Source organism: Lipophrys pholis (assembly GCF_963383615.2).
Source record: "Lipophrys pholis genome assembly, chromosome: 14".
Classification (NCBI taxonomy): Eukaryota; Metazoa; Chordata; class Actinopteri; order Blenniiformes; family Blenniidae; genus Lipophrys; species Lipophrys pholis.
Window position 1 is genome coordinate 24,840,769 of NC_137633.1, and position 18,750 is coordinate 24,859,518.

The following is an 18,750-nucleotide window of genomic DNA, read 5'->3' on the forward strand; positions in this document are numbered from 1 at the left end:
GAGTCCCGCAGCTCGTTAAAATGTCGAAGGGCGGGTTTACGTGATGCACCTGAAAGCATCACTCAGCTCCTGCAGTTAAAACCAGACCAACATCGCGCTCGGACACAAACTTTCTGCTGTGCTGTTGAAAAGTTAAAACGCTGCTTCACAGATGTGTGCCTGCCGTGAGGGGGCGTGGCCTACGGGTTCGACAGCTTCTTCACAGAGCATGAATTGTCCCGCCGGAAATTTTTTTTAGTTCGGCAGCTGGCTGACGTCACAGCCCGACTTTTCTTCTTGTTTTTATGAGCGCCAAAGTGCCAAAACTCAACATCACCGCGCGCAGAGAGATCACAGAAGACACAGCGAGCGCACAGACAGAGACTGCAAGCGTGCAGAAAGTGGTCTAACTGTACGCGATTACAGTTTTTATGCGCTTGTGATTTTGGCACTAAATTGACGCTATACAAAACGTTCAAGTGTAAATTCAAAGGTTATTATAGCAATATTTTACCAGTCCAGTCCATTCAAGATGAAACTGAACCTTTTGTAGCCCCTGAAGATTATATTTAATATCTATTATGTATACCTCTTTGTGTATGTATATATATATATATATATATATATATATTGTATACATCTTTATTTTGGTTCAGTTATGTCTTTTTAAATAAGCATGTTTCTTCCATAACATATTTAGTGTTTGATTCATTCAATATCAACTGGTCCTACAATTTATCAAGTCACAATGTAGCATTTAATAGTCCAGAACGCATTAGAAAGCACCAATTAAGGTCTATTTTTTCAAACCTTTCCCAGGGGAGGAAATGTCTATAATTTTTTTTTATTACTATTTGTATATCGTCTTGTTTTTAACCTCACCTGATTTATCTTTGAGCTTATCCATTATTATCTTGCTCGATGACAGGTATACATAGGCTCCTTACAATGCTCTGAAAATCTCTCTCCCTCCCATGCTTAAATATATTCCCAGGACAGATTGTTCATTTAATTGTGTTTCTGACTGACTGTATGCATGAATGAAGCTACAATCCGATTTCTCAGCTCAGGGCCGAGGGGGAGAAAACTTTTCAATTATAACGAGAATAACCCCACAAGCAACAAAAAATATACATCAGAACAACAGCATAAAATAAACTGCTGTGTGAACATAGCCTTGCTGCACAGATGAGCTGGACACTGAAGAAAACCACACTCATGACCTTTGTATGACGTCATTGTAGTGCCAAAAACCCAAGAGCATAAAAAACTGTAATCGCACACAGTTAGACCACTTTCTGTGTGCGCGTTGTCTCGGACTGTGCTCTCGCTGTGAATTCTGTGATCTCTCCGCACGCGGTGATGCTGAGTTTTGGCACCTTGGGGGCGGGCGTTGCATAGACGGCCTCGTAATCCTCCTCCTTTCTGATCGGTCACTTTAAACGTCACTTGTTACGGCTCAGAGCCAATCAGAGGTGCAGCAGGGCGGGTCATCACAGTGAAAAGTAAGTGGCTGTTTCCTGGGAGAAAAAAGAAAGTTAAAAACATTTCTCTGGGGCTATCATGGCTGAGCAAGTAAGTCTTACACGGTTATCCCTCAGATTTCTTTTGGTTTTATGCTGAGACCAAGGTATGGAGCTCGTTTTTTTTTTACTGTGCCAGCTAAACTGACGTCTGGTCAACGCCTAATTTTTCTTAATCTGAGTTGATTTGCAGAAGCGGACATCTTTTTCTTTTTTTTTTAAAGTAATATTAAAACCCTATTCATTAATTCTATTTCTACTAAACTGACTATACCTGCAATTATAAAATCAATAATTAGGCCCATATGATAATCCTCCGGTCCTGATATGAAGTACGCAGAGAAGTGGGTTCAGGTGGACTTACTCTTGTGTAAAAGAGCCCAACAGCAGATGGAGGAAAGATAATGAATAGTTGCACATTGCTGCATATATTCAACATTTACATATGCAAATGTTAAATAAATAAATAAAAATATTCGTATTGATGTTATAATTGCAAGTATAGTCAGAAGAAAGTTCAGTAGAAATAATTAATGACAGACTACCAAAAGAATTAATGAATAGGGTTTTAATATTACTTTAAAAAAAGATTTATTTTTCTACAATCAACTCAGATTAAGAAAAATTAGGCGTTGACCAGACGTCAGTTTAGCTGGCACAGTAAAAAAAAAAAAACGAGCTCCATACCTTGGTCTCACAGCATAAAACCAAAAGAAATCTGAGGGATAACTGTGTAAGACTTACTTGCTCAGCCATGATGGCCCCAGAGAAACGTTTTTTCTTTTCTTTTTTCTCCCAGGAAACAGCCACTTACTTTGCCCTGTGATGACCCGTTCTGCACCTCTGACTGGGCAAGAACAAGTGACGTTTAAAGTGACCAATCAGAAAGGAGGAGGATCACGAGGCCGTCTATGCAACGCCCGCCCCCAAAGTGCCAAAACTCAACATCACCGCGTGCAGAGAGATCACAGAATTCACAGCGAGAGCACAGTCCGAGACAACGCGCACACAGAAAGTGGTCTAACTGTGTGCGATTACAGTTTTTATGCGCGTGGGTTTTTGGCACTACAATGACGCCATACCTTTGACCCTCAGACAGAAGATGCACTGACCATGTGCACCACCTCTGGGTAGATGGGCTCTGTGATGACGTTCCTGTTGTGGGTGATGTACTCCACCATCTCGCTGAGAGCCGCCCGCTTCACTTCCTTCCATTTCAGGTCGCTCAGCGGGTCGGACAGGAAGTCGAACAGGACACAGCACTGACGGAGCTTCTGGATGAAGAGCTTCTCCTGCTCAGCAGGGGCCACATCTGAAGACAAAACCAGAGGAAAGAGGAGTGAAGGACAAGAAACCAAACCAGAGGGAAGAGACAACTGAAGCAAGAGTTGGAAACTTCACAGGGCTGCACATGGAGGAAACTTTAACAGAAGGGCTCAAAGAAAGAATGCATGTGACCAATTGGCTCAGGGAATCGTGTCTGGCACTTCACTGACCAGCGTCGCATAGATTAGATCCGTCTTTCATTTATGTATGAAAAGCTGGCAGAATTTAGGCTGTGACAGAAAAAACTGACACATAATCACTCCACTGAAACAAGGGGTGCGCCATACGGCCACATCAGATCGTGGAGGATTAGAACATGCTGACAATCAGGCAAAGCAGAGATGGTAGAAATGTCTGTAGAACACATTCTATATGTTGCAGTTCTATGCTGACACATCAGAAGTTCCGCGTGCACCCGACCAACCAATCATAGCGAATGACGAGCGTGTATGTTTTGGTTGTGTAGCGAGGAGGTGTGGGAGTTGGTCCTGAAAAAAAAAAACCTCCACAACCATCGTGGGGAAATGGTTTGGCAAAGTGCAAACAACCGTGATTTGCCAGTGGCTGCCATGCACTGACACATTTCATACATAATCTGTCATAACACGCCTCCTTTTCAGAAGGAGAGAAAAACTCTGTCAGATGTCTGAGCAGTAATACGCTCTGAAGCTGCTGAAGTATTAACAATCAGGTTATAGACTTTGGAGTTCCATTGTTTAAATCGCTGCACTTTAAGAGATAACCTAAAATGAAGAGATTATTTGCAGTCAAGTTCTGTGAGCAGATGTGACTGTTTCTACATGTCGGTATTGTATGTGTATATACATGTCTAGAAAATATTTAGATATGTGTATCTGTATTTATTTGATATATTTTGAATAGCGCAATTCCATAAAGATGATACATTGTAATATATGATATATAATACATAACTTAAAAATATGTAATATAGTCTTAACTTTTCAATAAGTAATTTATATTAATGTAATAGTGCTAACATATTTACTTATGGAGATGGGGTGGGATTTAATAAGTGATATTTCTTCCCACTTCTTTTTGGATATGCCAAGTCAAAAGTATACCGTTTGATTGGTTGAATATCTTTGGTTTCAAATCCTTTTTGAATATTTGCACATGTTCAAAATAAAAAATGTTATCAAATGAAAGAATGTCAGTTACTAAAATTGCATTTTTATTTTGTATAAGCTTTTTAGTATTTTTGTACTTAAATCCAGTTAAAATGATTGTTAAATAATATTTTGCAGACTTGCCTCAGTTTATATCAGCTGGTGTTTTTATTTTTCCCATTTGAAATAAGTCTAGTTTTATTTGAATTATTTGATATTTTGTTATGTAATTTCTATTCTACTTTTCATGTTTCACTGTTCATGTGAAAGCTCCCTGAAAAGCCAGGCACAGTTTAGTTTTTCTTTTTTGATCCATGAGTGCACTTTAGTGTCGTCGTTTACCTTTTAGTATGTTTAAGTTATGTATGTTCAGAAAGGTTCTTTGGCCTAAATTGTCTTTTATTTTTTCTGTTGGGGCTGTTTTACATCGGCAAATTATTTGGTTGCACCGTTCAGAAACTTGCAAATTAATCTCAAAAGTCAATGTAAAAAAAATGTGATAAAATCATGATTGTGATTTTATTACAAAACAAATGGTGATATATTTTTGCCATATTGCCCACCCCTAACGGAAACAGTGCACCGTCCACATGAAGCCGACACTTTGGATATTAGCCCGCACCAACCACGCCGCTGCTGGCTAGTCACGCTCAAGCGTTTGGTAGCACAGCCTCTCACCACGATGGCCTCCACGTTCGCGTCACTTGACTTATTGACACTTGAAAGGCTTCAGAAAGTTTCTGGAAGATTAAATGTCTGCCACTGATAACGGTCCTCCAGGTTGCTTCTTATTAGCCTAAAACCTCGGGACTTCGTCCCCCCCCCCGGCCTCCCGCCAGGGTGCTGCCCCTGCGCCAAGTCCGGGTGCCTGGGCGGTCCCAAACCCTCGACCTAACTTACAGTGGTCCCACCCTGAAAGCTGCCAGAAAGTCCTGGTGCGAACCCTGCACGGGTGAGAACAGACGCACATTTTGAAAAGACGCCAGCGGAAACTGTCTCTACTGTCTCTGTAAATAGGTGAAACGACCTGCTTTGGAAATCTGCTTCATGGACAGTAACGAGTCATTAATGTAAACAGGCCAATTACCATCCCAACAACAATATCCTGACGATATCCTATCAAATGTGACTTCTTTCCAAAAACAAATATGAAAGTTTTTCTTGCTTACCAGGACGTCTATGGAAGAACACAAAGTTTCACAACAGCAGCTCATGTGCATTCAAGAGTGCTTAAATTTACACAATTCTAATCTATTCTGTCAAATTTGTCAGAAAATTTTAAGAAAAGAAGGATGAAACCACTAAAATCACGAACAAAAACAGCTGAAAATAGCTGAATTACGTTCATTTCGTCATTCTTAAACGTATATTATATAGGGATGCACCAATCCAAGCTTTTTCACTTCCGATCCGATCCTGATACCTGAATTTGGATATCTGCCCATACCAATATTACTCCGATACCAAAGATCAGTTTGCTTTAATATTAATATTGTTATTATCAATATTGTTGATTTTATTTGAGGCTGTAATAAACTCCTCTCTATACAGTATAAGTATGGAATGTAAAAATGAATGCATGTATTCTCCCAAAATAGAAATAAAAAAACAAAAGAATCAAAAGACAACTTGAGGTTAGTATCAGGTCAGAAATGAAGCAGTACAAACTATTCTTGTTCGATGTGGACAATGTGGGGGTCTGCGTGACGTCATCGTCTCATAATAAACTAGTTCTATGTTTAAAACACCAGAATCACCTTATTAATCCCTGGGGAAATCATTTAGCAAGGCAGCACCAACAGCAATTTTTCCAGCTCTAACGCAGCACAAACGATTGGCACTATTTTCACTGAGTTTTGCGTGGAGTAGGACGCAGCATCGCGGGGGTCTGAATCACCTCCTGACAGCACGGAGAAGCTGCTTTTCATTGTTTTGAAGCCGCTGTCAGCGCTGTTCACCTCGGCGAGCTGGTGTTTTAAAATGGTGACGTCTGGCTGCAGAGAAGCCGCTTCGCTGTACAACTACTTTGCAGACATTGCACGTTGCTGTTGCTTTGCGGTGTTCTGAGCGTAAAATCCATCCAAACAGCAGCATGTCGTCATGAAAAGTTGGATAGCCACAGTGCTACTACGCTAGATTGCTGGCTGGCTGCAAACTGTGGAATGGATTTCCTGACTCATTGAGACCAGCCTCCGTTCAGGAAATTCATTCCACAGTTTGCAGCCAGCGAGCAGAGCAGCAGCAGGGAAATACTTGTGGAGTCATTTTAGCAACAGTGAAGCAGACGAGGCTCATGGATCAGAAATCTCAGCAGGTTGGATCAGAAATTTCCAATCCGTGAATTATGTTTGTATCCCTAATTCCTTCAAATGCCTTTTTTTAAAATTTTCTTTTATTGAGGCATATACATCACTGCAAGCCTCCACCTTCACAGCAGAGTCCTGCACTGGGTTAGGTACTCAGTCACGTTCTCTGATTGGAGGGCGGGGGGGGGGGGGGGGGGGGTTCAGTGGAACAGACAGAACACAGGCAGTAGTTTGTCTGCTGAAGACAGTTTAAATCGCGGCAGGTCCATTTCAGTGCACCATTTTAGGTAGCGAGCCGTCAAGCCGTCATTTGGTCGGTCAATTTCCGAAAAAGACGGCCAACAAAATGATGGTTTGGTCAAAGCCGTCTAAAATGTGTGTGCAGGAGAAGCTCAGCCGAGTGAAATCATTGGTCACAGAGAGGTTATAACTGTTGACACACCTGACAGGCAGTGCTGCACTGTGACTTTACACCACGGAAGTCAAACATAAGGCCCGTGGGCCAAAATCAACCTGCAAAAGGCTCCAATCCGGTCCCACAAACCACCAAGTAAAGTAGTTATATAGGATTAGGACAGGATATATAAGATATAGAACTTTTTTTTTATATATATATATTTCCCAGTATTTTTCAACATAACGTTTCATTAAATTTGAGATTGTAGTCATTTTCAGTACGAATTGTGTGATCTTGCAAAATTCTAGACAATTTCATCATGTACACTGTGCGTCACAACGAAGCAAAGCTCCGAAATTTCCGATCCGTGAATTATGTTGGTATCGGATCCCGATACAGATCCTGGATCGGACACATCCCTAATGTTATAGATACTTTTTTTCACCTGATAAAGACGGACATGTCATGATGACGCTCTGAGGGGCATGTCAGCAAGGTAAAACATTCCTGCTTCAACTTGTTGTTAAGAAAGGATCGATAATAATAAGCTGAAAATGTCATGAAATGTTTAGAATCATAAATTGTAATTGAAACTTTAAAAATAACAAGCTACCTCTGTGTGTGTGTGTGTGTGTGTGTGTGTGTGTGTGTGTGTGTGTGTGTGTGTGTGTGTGTGTGTGTGTGTGTGTGTGTGTGTGTGTGTGTGTGTGTGTGTGTGTGTGTGTGTGTGTGTGTGTGTGTGTGTGTGTGTGTGTGTGTGTGTGTTTATACCATGCTATTACTGTTGTGTGACTAATGCACTTTGTTAAAGCACAATAAGGTTTGGGTAACTAAGGTTAATAAGGGTTATGATGGTATTGTTGTTATTTACACAGTTGAGTAATGGGGGGGCCTCTGTATGGTGGTTATTGTGTGCTGTTCCTCTCCATCACAAGTGCCTGGGTGGACCACTGAGGCTTCATGGCTGCGCCCAATGAAAGGCTCCCTGAGGAGTGTTTTTTGTGGGGAAGTATGCTCTGCTATTCTATATGTGTTCATTTATTTTATTTTTTGTACCATTTGTTTAGTTAAGTTTGCCTTAAGCAACCTGCCTATACACGCATATCGACATGACTGAAAACCCTTTTTCTTTTATTGGTGGCCTCTGATCTTCAGTCCACCTCCTGGAACATAAGGGGACTAAATAAACTCATCAAACTGAGGCAGGCAATGAAAAGGATTCAACAACTAAAAGCTAAAATAGTTTTCCTCCAGGAGACCAATTTAACACCTGATGATGCAAGTAGAGTGAGGAGAAGATGGCATGAATGGACTTTTAGTTCACATTCGAGGAGCCTAATTACATTAAATTCATAGTTCTGTACCATTCCAGCTCATCAGTGTAACTGAGGCTCAGTATGGCAGATATCTTATCACACAATGTGAGCTTTCTTCAGACATCTATTCTTCTCTATAGCACCGCACCCTGGTGGGTATATCATTGGAGGCGATTTTAACTGCACGCTTACTCCAATTTTAGATAGATCTACAAGCAAAGATGCCTCTTGCACAAGGAAAGCACGACTTCATTATATGAAAGACCTAATTTGGTTGATGTATGGAGGAGCGTGCATCCTAAATCAATCCACTTTGTCATGCTATTTAAACCAGACTTTTTCAAGATTTGATTACTATTTAGTCTCAGCTGTAGTCTAACATAACAAGCAGTTTGTATGATCATATCGTAATCTCTGATCTCAGAATCATTTCACCTTAAATTTCCTTCATTTCGCCGGGAGAACCACGTTGAGATTAATAATCTCTTTTTAGTAGTGTGTTCTGGAGAGCTGGGGGGGGGGGGGGGGGGCTGAGGGTCTTGCTCAGGGACCCCAGTGCATGTTTTTTTTGGACTGTGGGGGTAACCGGAGTATCCGGAGGAAACCCACAAATATTAGAATAGCATGCAAACTCCCAGTACATGAACCCACAACCTTCTTGCTGTGAGGCGTGAGCGCTAACCACTGTGCCACCCTACTTTCCTTTTCATCACAGTGGCGTTTACAGTCGGGGTGACCCAGGGACCCAGAGTTTATGCAGTATATTGTAACACAAATAGACATGTATTTTGAAAAAATGATTCACCAAACATCTGCGTCTGTGAGACGGGAGGCCTTTAAGAGGCCAAATGATCCGTTTTACCAGCTTCAAACACAAACTTCATAAACAGGAAATGGAACAACTTGGAAAACCTATCATAAACATAGAAAAGCAACCGTTTCATAAGGCTACGACTCAACTAAACACAGAACTTCATAGGTTAAGAGCGAAGCACAACATATTCTCTACAAATATAGCAATTAAAAGTTTAATGAGACCAACAGTCCCATTCTGACCAAGGTGAGAAGGCTGGTAAACTACTAGCCTGGCGTATAAAACTGTTGCAAGCAGAGAAAGCAATAAACTCAATTCAAACAGCTGAAGGGGTGATAACAACTGACCCAAAAGAAATCAACAACACATTTTTAAGTTTCTAGGACCATTTGTACAGCTCCGACTATTCAGATTTAGCTCCCCAGGCACAAAAAGAATTCTTGGAATCAAGAGTTTATCCCTTTAGATAATGAACCCAATGAACAAGCACCGTCTGATAGACGGGTTTTCGTGCGGCTACACTGACAGAAGTTGTGGACCGGTTACGGTTTTCCGCTACCCCTCCATTGAGGTACCTAACACCACGGAACGGGTCTCATAAGGAGCGACAACGCAGCCGTCTGCCGATTGGTAGTCACTCTCGACTTGCCCGCAATATTTAAATATTTCATCGGCCATAAACCTTCCGTTATTGTTTACATCCACCGCTTTGAGCTCACTGGTTGTTTTGTTAACTGGGTTTATGGAAACATCGGTCCTCCAACGAGGTGCAGACGCTCCTCTTAGTAGCACGAGGAGATTCACCAGGAGCCGGCTGCTGCTGTTCACAATGAGAAACTTTAAGCTGTGTCACAGAGAACGGAGGCTGAAGGCTTTAGTTGGACGACCGTCTGAGCTGCAGCTGGCTGCCGCTTCCGCATTCTTTCCCCGACACATACCAGCGTCGTTCACAGCCCCACCTACATTTTAACCATAATGTCATTTTCACTTTACACTGGGAGTCAAACATAAGGCCTGTGGGCCAAAACCGGCCGCAAAAGGCTACAATCTGGCACCACAAACACCAAGCAAGGAGGTTATACAGGATTTATAGCAGAGTTTGTTTTTTTTTTTTTCATTTCACTGTATTTTGCAGCAGAATGATTGATTAAAATTGACTTTATATTGAGATTATAGTCATTTCCAGCACCAATTGTGTGATCTTGCAAAATTATAGGCAGTTTTATCATGTACACTGTGACCACAACCAAGCAAAACTTTCTAAGTATAAATTTAAAGGTTACTATAGCAATATTTTACCAGTCCAGCCCGCTCAAGATGAAACTGGACTTCTATGTTGCTTCTGAAGTCAAATTTAATTTAGTATTTATTTTGTATACCTCTTTGTATCTATTATATACATGTATATGTATTGTATAAATCTTGATATTGGCTCAGTTATGTGCTTTTATATAAGTATGTTTCTTCCATAATATATTATTTGGTGTTAGGTTCATTCAATATCATCACAATGTAGTATTTTGTAGTCCACAATGCATTATGCACAATTTAAGGTCTATTTCTCTTTCCCCGGGTGTTTGTGGGGGGGGACTAAACCTTTGTTTTTTTTTTGGGGGGGGGGGGGGGGGGCTCCATTTATTTATTTGTATTTACTTGATATTATGATTGTATAGTACATAAATTTACATTTTATACATTTGACCAGCATCGGACAGCTGGTTGCTTGATGTATGGAACAAGGATTCACCCTAAGGTCACTTGATAAGAACAACCTGACGAGGCGTTGATTTGACTGTTGGTGGGACTGCTTTTTATTATTAATTTTAGTTCATTTATTGATGTACTTATTTTTCATGTGTGTCTGTGTTTTTCTTCCCCCATTTATCTGCACATTCCAATGGAAAAAAAAAATGAGAAACAAAAGTTTATTGCATTTGAAACGGTATTCCTACATTATTATGACATCTCCTTTAATTTGTGGTTGATTTGGCCTCCCAAAAAATCATTTCTGGAGCAATATATCGTCCAAAATTTTGTTATCATCACAGGTCTATCGCAGGTACACAAGAGCGCATGAGCGATGTCTGCGGTTTGGAGACATATTAATAAAGTAAATCACAGAGCTCTCCATTTCAACCCTAACGATTAGTAGGTGACCCTTGGTGGAAGGGTGGAAGATGAAAGTGTTGCAGTTGTCGCTGGTTTAAACAGAAGAGCTATCCCTTTACTGAAATTGGTCCCATGGACGAGGGACTATGAGCCCCCCACCATAGACCCCAATCTCCCTGGTCTGCTGGAATAGTAAGCGTCTCCTATAATAATAAAAAGGTACATCTACCCTTTTCTGGGTAGCAACCTCAGAAATTAAATTCCTTTTCTGTCGGTCCCTTCCCACCATTGATGTTCAGAGATCCTATTTTTAGTTTCTGCATGGAGATGAAAAAGAAGAAACAGGAAGTGAGCAAAGAACAGTAGAGAGGGGAAGACACCGAGTGAAACACGATCATGTTGCTGTCTTTGTTTTTCTAACAGGTCTGTCACATTTTTCTGTGGTGACGTGCTTTTTTTTTTTTTTTTTTTAAAGGCAAAATCACTTTTTTCATCCCATAGGACAAATCCAACAAGTCTCTTCAGAATGTCGACAGACATGATGAACTTTTCTGTGCCACTGAAGGAATCGCTACATTGACAGACTCAAGTCAAATCAAGGAAGTTAATGTTTTCCATATATTAGAGATCGTCTGCATTCCTCTCACAGATACCGTGTCTGACCATGAGTCTTCGTCCATTTCACCCTCATATGACACCTGGTTATTTAGCTCTTCACTGGAAGGATCATTGTCCAAGCCTGTAGAGCTTGTTGAGTCTTCCTCCTCTGCAGCCTGAGACTGGATGTCAGTGTGTGCATATTGAGGCCTGTCCACACCGGCCAAAATCTTTTTACTCCCCGTCGCTCTTAAAAAACCATTCCGTCCATACCGTCACTATACAAAACAACTCAAAACAGGAGGAGGAGAGGAGCAGGAGGACAGGGGAGTAGCGAGGAGAGAGCAGGAGGACAGGAGAGCAGGATGAGAGGAGAACAGGAGGGGAGGAGAGAGCAGGAGCAGGAGAGAGGAAAGGAGCAGGAGGAAAGGGGAGCAGGATGAGAGGAGCAGGAGGAGTAGCAAGGAGAGAGCAGGACGAGTAGCGAGGAGAGGAGCAGGAGGAGTAGCGAGGAGAGAGCAGGAGGAGTAGCGAGGAGAGAGCAGGAGGAGTAGCGAGGAGAGGAGCAGGACGAGTAGCGAGGAGAGGAGCAGGACGAGTAGCGAGGAGAGAGCAGGAGGAGTAGCGAGGAGAGAGCAGGAGGAGTAGCGAGGAGAGGAGCAGGACGAGTAGCGAGGAGAGGAGCAGGACGAGTAGCGAGGAGAGAGCAGGAGGAGTAGCGAGGAGAGGAGCAGGAGGAAAGGGGAGCAGGAGGGGAGGAGAGAGCAGGAGGAGTAGCGAGGAGAGGAGCAGGAGAGAGGAGAAGAGCAGGAGGAGAGCAGGAGGAGCAGAGATGAGAGAGAAGAGCCTTCTTCCCCGTGCAGTGACCTCACTTCCTTTGACATCAGCGCGCGGGGAGAGGAGGAGGGGAAGAGAGGGGGGGGGGGGGGAGCGGCTAGCTAGCAAGCCCTGATTTTAGCTTCATGTTTAGCAGTCAGTACTCACATCCCCTCCACAGATCAACACAGTCCACACATTAAAGACCCTCCTTCCCACATTCAGCTCAGTCTGAACTCGGACTAACAGCTCCTCCAGAGTGGAGCAGCCGGAGCTCCGCACAGCCGCTCCGCTCGCTCGCTCGCTCTCTGGGACAATACCGGGGAACAATCGGTCCTAACGTACCTCTGAAGTGCATGAGAGCCACCGGCTGAAATGGCCCATTGGAATTGGGAGCATCCACAACCATCTTTTCTCCGGCGTTATTGCATGTCAACATCTAAATCTCAACCAGGAAGGCTCCACTCAGGGCGACGGGCCAGCCTCCATTTTAGCACAAAGCGGAGAGAAAATGAAGCTCCTGCTAGAGGGAACGGCTACTCGTGATGTCACCAGACCAGCTCACCGCTGATTGGCTGGGCTCATCATCCCTGGACAAACAGGGGTTCGCGTCGCTGGCAGAGAGCATCGGGCAGAGAGGGACAGTGATTGGACGAATCAGAGAACAGGGGGCGGGACCTGGGCTGAAATCACGTAGTGGCCCTGACCATAGACATATTATTGACAATGGACGACTGCATGCTTAGCCACCACTAGACTTTGTACATGTTCTTGTTCAATTTAAAAAAAAAAGAAAAAGAAAAGAAGATATAATATTGGCCTAGTTCAGTCCCGCCCACTTTCAATTCTCAGTTATTCTGCATTTTCTCTTAAGCATTTGTGGTTACGGAAAATTACATCACGGTGTACAGCAGTGCAGTGTTTTTATCTCATCTATAAAACTACCATAAAACATAACAAGCAACGCTGCTACCAGGATATTAAAGTGGGAACACATGATAACTGAGCTGGGATGATTAGACAAGGCATCATGTTGCCTTATCCTTCTTTAATTTTGACCTGAAAGGACAACATATGTAAGGACTGTGGTAACTTTCGGTGACCAGTGATGCCGGAAACACGTTAATTAATAATGTGTTCCTCTCATATGACCACTTTATTTCAGTAACGAGTAATCTAACGCGTTACTACTTCCAAACCAGTAATCAGATTAAAGTTACTTCTCCAAGTCACTGTGCGTTACAACTGTAACGTCCAACAGGAAGAGTTTCCTGTCTGCACAGCCGCTTTATTATTAAGCAGAACCTGGCCTTTCCTCTGTTCTCCTTCAAACTGAAAGACATGCAGGGCACTTCCTTGTTTACGCATCAACGGGCCAATGTCTGAGTATCAATGAAACTAACATTGTAGGAAATGGAGGGAAATTAAGGGAACATTACACGGTCGAATGCAAAGCTTTTGTCTCTGTAACAGTGAAGCTAAAATGGCAGAGTCCATGGAAGAATTCAAGTTAAAATAATCTGACAATCAAAGCTATGAGTACTTATTAATGTTGGTGTGACCCTCAGATGAGATCACAGATTTTGCAGTGGGAGTCACGGGTCCGTGTACCTTCCGGCCATTCGATTTTCATTTTGATGTCGGAGAACGAAAAACCGGAAACCATCCGATTTTCATTTTTCGTTTTAAAATTGAAAATCGATAAAACGAAAATCGGATGGTTTCCAGTTTCCCGATATGCGTTTCTTAAACAAAAATCGGGGGGAAAAATACGACCGATCAACTACCAGAGTGGATTCAGGAAAGGAAGAAGACACTGTAGATCCTCCCCTAATACTAAAGCATGAAATAAGAAAGGCCCAGGTTAACAAAGAAAACCTTGTCGTTGTATTTTTTGATATTGGAAAAGCGTATGATATGATTTGGGAAAAGGGAGTGTTAATTAAATTCTATCACAAGGGAATAAGAGAAATAATGTTGCAATGGATAAAGAATTTCCTCACAGACAGGAGGATCACAGTGAGAGTTGGAAAAAATTACAGCAAAAGCTATAAAGTAGAAAATGGAACTCCTCAAGACAGTATTATCAGCCCAATTTTATTTATAGTCATGATTGATGAAATATTCTGTAAAACAAGCAGATCTACTTGGGTTTCATTATTTGCAGATGATGGAGCCATATGGAAAAGGGGATGAAACATTAAATTTGTGATAAAAGAAATACAGAAAGAAATTAAAGAAATAGAATCGTGGGCACTGAAATGGGTGTTTCAGGTTTGCAGTTACAAAAACAAAAGTCATGATATTCACAAATAGGAAATTACAAAATCAAACCAGTCCTAAATTATATGAGCAAGATTTAGAAATAGTAAACTGTTTTAAATATTTAGGGATTTGGTTTGATAAAAAAAAATCACTTGGAAAACAAAGGGGTGTCCCGATCCGATCGGTAGATATCGGATCGCGGCCGATATTAGTGATTTGTGAGTGATCGGGGATCGGCAAATCCAGCCGATCACCCCGCCGATCTAAAAAAAACAAACAAACAAAAAAAAAAACGTGGTCCGCAACGTCACCTAATAACCACAACAATCAGGGACTAGAAGCTCCGGTCGAGCTGCAGAAGCTAGAAGCAGGCGGAGCGGGGCCATAGACCTATTAAACTAGAGTGATATATAGTGGGTTATGTGTTTATCTGTTTACGTGCAGAAGTCTACTTCTAAATTTCTATATGGTCTGTTTTCTTCTGCTTTTTTATTGTTTAGTGAGTCACAGCGCCCCTAAAGGCCTGGCATGTGTACTACATGTCCTGAAGCCTTGTGTTGAGCCGTGTTCATAGTGAGGTGTGGACGGTTTTTTGGAAGAAGGCCAGGGAGGAAAAAGATAGTTTTTTCGTGGTGTGGATGTACCCTCAGTTTACAACAACAACTAAAGAGAAAGAGAAGAATTTTGATTCAATAAGTGAGTTTTACAATAATCTCTACCTAAACAATGCTTCTGCCAATAGTGCTTTTAGCATCAGACATCTTAGTTGCTCCAAAAATAGACTATTGAGTATATTTGCAATAGCAATGTGAGTATCGGATCGGGAAGGTATCGGTATCAGCCGATACTCAATTCTGAAAAATCGGATCAGTATTGGGGGCAAAAAAGTGTGATCGGGACATCCCTATGGAAAACACATATAGACAAAATTATTGGAAAGTGTAATTTAAAAAAAATATATTATTAGATGTCTAAAAGCAAGAGAATGGTGAGCACTTAGAAAATCATTGAAAATAATCTATATTGGTTTGATCAGGTCTGTTCTAGACTATGGATGTCTGATTTACCAATCAGCTTCAAAAACACTGTTAAAAAAACTAGACATCATCCAAAGCCAGGCTTTAAGACTGACGGTGCTGTGGAGCAACAAAAACTACCCCAATTGCAGCCATACAAGTAGAGATGGGTGAGATGCCTCTGGAGTTAAGAAGGGAGCAAATAGCACTGACTGGGCAAACTCAAAAGGACACGGGGACGATCATCCAACCCAACCAATACTCAAATCATGTCAAGAAAAAGAGAAGGGGGGAAAAAAATCACAGTTTTGGATGGACCATTGAAAACAGGATCAAGGAGAGTAGTTTAGAGCACAAAAGTGTGAGTAAAACTGTAGCATGTTCCGTTGTTCCACCGTGGACACTAGAAGAAGCAAGCGTAGACCTCAGTCTGTTAAACAAGGAAAAATGGAAATGTGGGAAAGAGAGTGCAGAAAACAAATACATTAGGGAAAATATTCACAGACGCATCTAAAACAGTCAATGACAGGGTCGGGATAGCTTTCGTAGTTCCAGAATTAGGCATTGTATCAAACAAAAGAACAAATGATAACTTAGCAGTATTCACAGGGGAGTTATTGACAATTCTAACGGCACTGAGTTGGGTGGAGGACGTCAGACCACACAGGGTGTTAATAGGGTCAGAGTCCAGCAGTGCAATAACCAGTATCAGGAAATTCAATTCAGAAACAAGACAGGATATAGTTTTAGAGATAGCACACACAATACAAAGGGTTAGGAGGTTAGCAGTCCAGGTTCAGTTTATTTGGGTTCCAGCACGCATTGGACTAGAAGGAAACAAACTAGCAGACACGTATGCAAAGAGGGCAACAGGGAAAGAGGATCTAGGAATGAGTGTATTTTACAGTAAAGCAGAAATAAAGAGCATTGTAAAGCTAGAAATGAAAAAGAAGTGGCAGGCAAACTGGAATAACAACAATAAAGGCAGACACTATTTCAACATTCAAAATAAAGTGTGAGAGATGAGAGAATGCAGCAGAAACAGCAAAGAAGAAGACAAAATTTCTCGACTGAGATTTGGACATACAAGATTAAATGATTCACTACACCTCATCCAAAAACACCCAACAGGGAAGTGCGTATACTGCGGAACACAGGAAACAATTCAACACGTATTCACACAATGCCAACAGTACCATCACCACAGACAAATACTCAAAGAAGCACTCCACAGACGGAAAATAAATCTGAACATAACGGAAATACTGAGGAGGAACTCAGAAGACAGTATATACAAGGACATCTTCCAAATGTTAGGAAAAACAGGATTTAGATGAACCATTCTGGTTCACAATCCCATTCAGTAGATGGCGGTAATGCACCCAACTGTGTATGCCAACCGACATAAAACAAAAGAAGAAGTCTTGTCTACGTGTCGTCATGTCGCGCCTCTTGTTGCCCTTGTGTCTCCTCGTGTTCCCTGGTCTTCAATAAACTCTGGGAGTCTGCGCTTGGGTCCGTCCACACACCGCTTGCATTCCCTGACAGAGACGAGCCGGCATCAGGAACAGTTTGAGGCTATGAGCACAACAATCACCACTGCCCAGCAACCTGCTCACTATCCTCCAGTCCCAGGGCAACAAGTTGGACCGGCTCAGAGCCAGGATAGGGTACTGATGGGACATGAGAGACAGTAACGATCTATGCCTCATGGAGACATGGCTGACCATCACAATCCCGGAACAAGCTGTTCAACCAGCGGAGATCTTCACAGTTCATCATATGGACAGAACAGCTGAGTCTGGAAAGTCTAGAGGCCGGGGTGTCTTGTCATGACCAATAACAACTTCTGAAGGTTTGTTTATCTCTAAGTCCTGCTCACTCAACCTGGAACTGTTAACTATTAAATGTCAACCTTTCTATTTCACCCCAAAATTCAACTGTCATCCTCAGCGCGCTCTATATTCACCCATGGGCGGAGGCGGGTGCTGCCATTAGCCAAGCTGCACGATGCTCAAACTACCAAACTAACTCCTGGGAAGCAGCCCTCATCATGGCCGGGGATTTTAACAGTGTCAACCTGAGGAAGGTGATGCCCAAACTTCACTAGCACAGCATCTTCTCCACTAGAGGAGAATTAACTTTTAATCACTGTTACTCTCCCTTCAGAGACGGCTATGCAGCAAGGATCCAGCCAGTCTGACCAGCCTCCACCCTCCTCCAGCCCAGGTACAAACAGTCTGACCAGCCTCCACCCTCCTCCAGTCCAGGTACAAACAGTCTGACCAGCCTCCACCCTCCTCCAGTCCAGGTACAAACAGTCTGACCAGCCTCCACCCTCCTCCAGTCCAGGTACAAACAGTCTGACCAGCCTCCATCGTCTTCCAGTCCAGGTACAAACAGTCTGACCAGCCTCCACCCTCCTCCAGTCCAGGTACAAACAGTCTGACCAGCCTCCACCCTCCTCCAGTCCAGGTACAAACAGTCTGACCAGCCTCCACCCTCCTCCAGTCCAGGTACAAACAGTCTGACCAGCCTCCATCGTCTTCCAGTCCAGGTACAAACAGTCTGACCAGCCTCCACCCTCCTCCAGTCCAGGTACAAACAGTCTGACCAGCCTCCACCCTCCTCCAGTCCAGGTACAAACAGTCTGACCAGCCTCCATCGTCTTCCAGTCCAGGTACAAACAGTCTGACCAGCCTCCACCCTCCTCCAGTCCAGGTACAAACAGTCTGACCAGCCTCCACCCTCCTCCAGTCCAGGTACAAACAGTCTGACCAGCCTCCACCCTCCTCCAGCCCAGGTACAAACAGTCTGACCAGCCTCCACCATCCTCCAGTCCAGGTACAAACAGTCTGACCAGCCTCCACCATCCTCCAGTCCAGGTACAAACAGTCTGACCAGCCTCCATCGTCTTCCAGTCCAGGTACAAACAGTCTGACCAGCCTCCACCATCCTCCAGTCCAGGTACAAACAGTCTGACCAGCCTCCATCGTCTTCCAGTCCAGGTACAAACAGTCTGACCAGCCTCCACCCTCCTCCAGCCCAGGTACAAACAGTCTGACCAGCCTCCACCATCCTCCAGTCCAGGTACAAACAGTCTGACCAGCCTCCACCCTCCACCCTCCTCCAGTCCAGGTACAAACAGTCTGACCAGCC

General features: G+C 42.9%; 1 protein-coding gene across 2 annotated transcripts in view; it reads right to left on the reverse strand.

The window, feature by feature from the left end:
- Positions 1-12,860, reverse strand: part of ppp2r5ca (protein phosphatase 2, regulatory subunit B', gamma a) — a 29,155-nt gene extending 16,295 nt beyond the window's left edge. For both annotated transcript variants that reach the window (XM_080480519.1, XM_080480520.1), the window contains exons 1-2: positions 12,656-12,860; positions 2,615-2,814 (exon numbers count right to left, since the gene is read on the reverse strand). In XM_080480519.1, the coding sequence (XP_080336645.1) occupies positions 2,615-2,814; positions 12,656-12,749 (294 nt within the window). In that variant the 5' untranslated portion in view covers positions 12,750-12,860. The remainder of the gene's footprint in view (positions 1-2,614; positions 2,815-12,655) is intronic.
- Between the last annotated feature and the right edge of the window lie 5,890 nt (positions 12,861-18,750).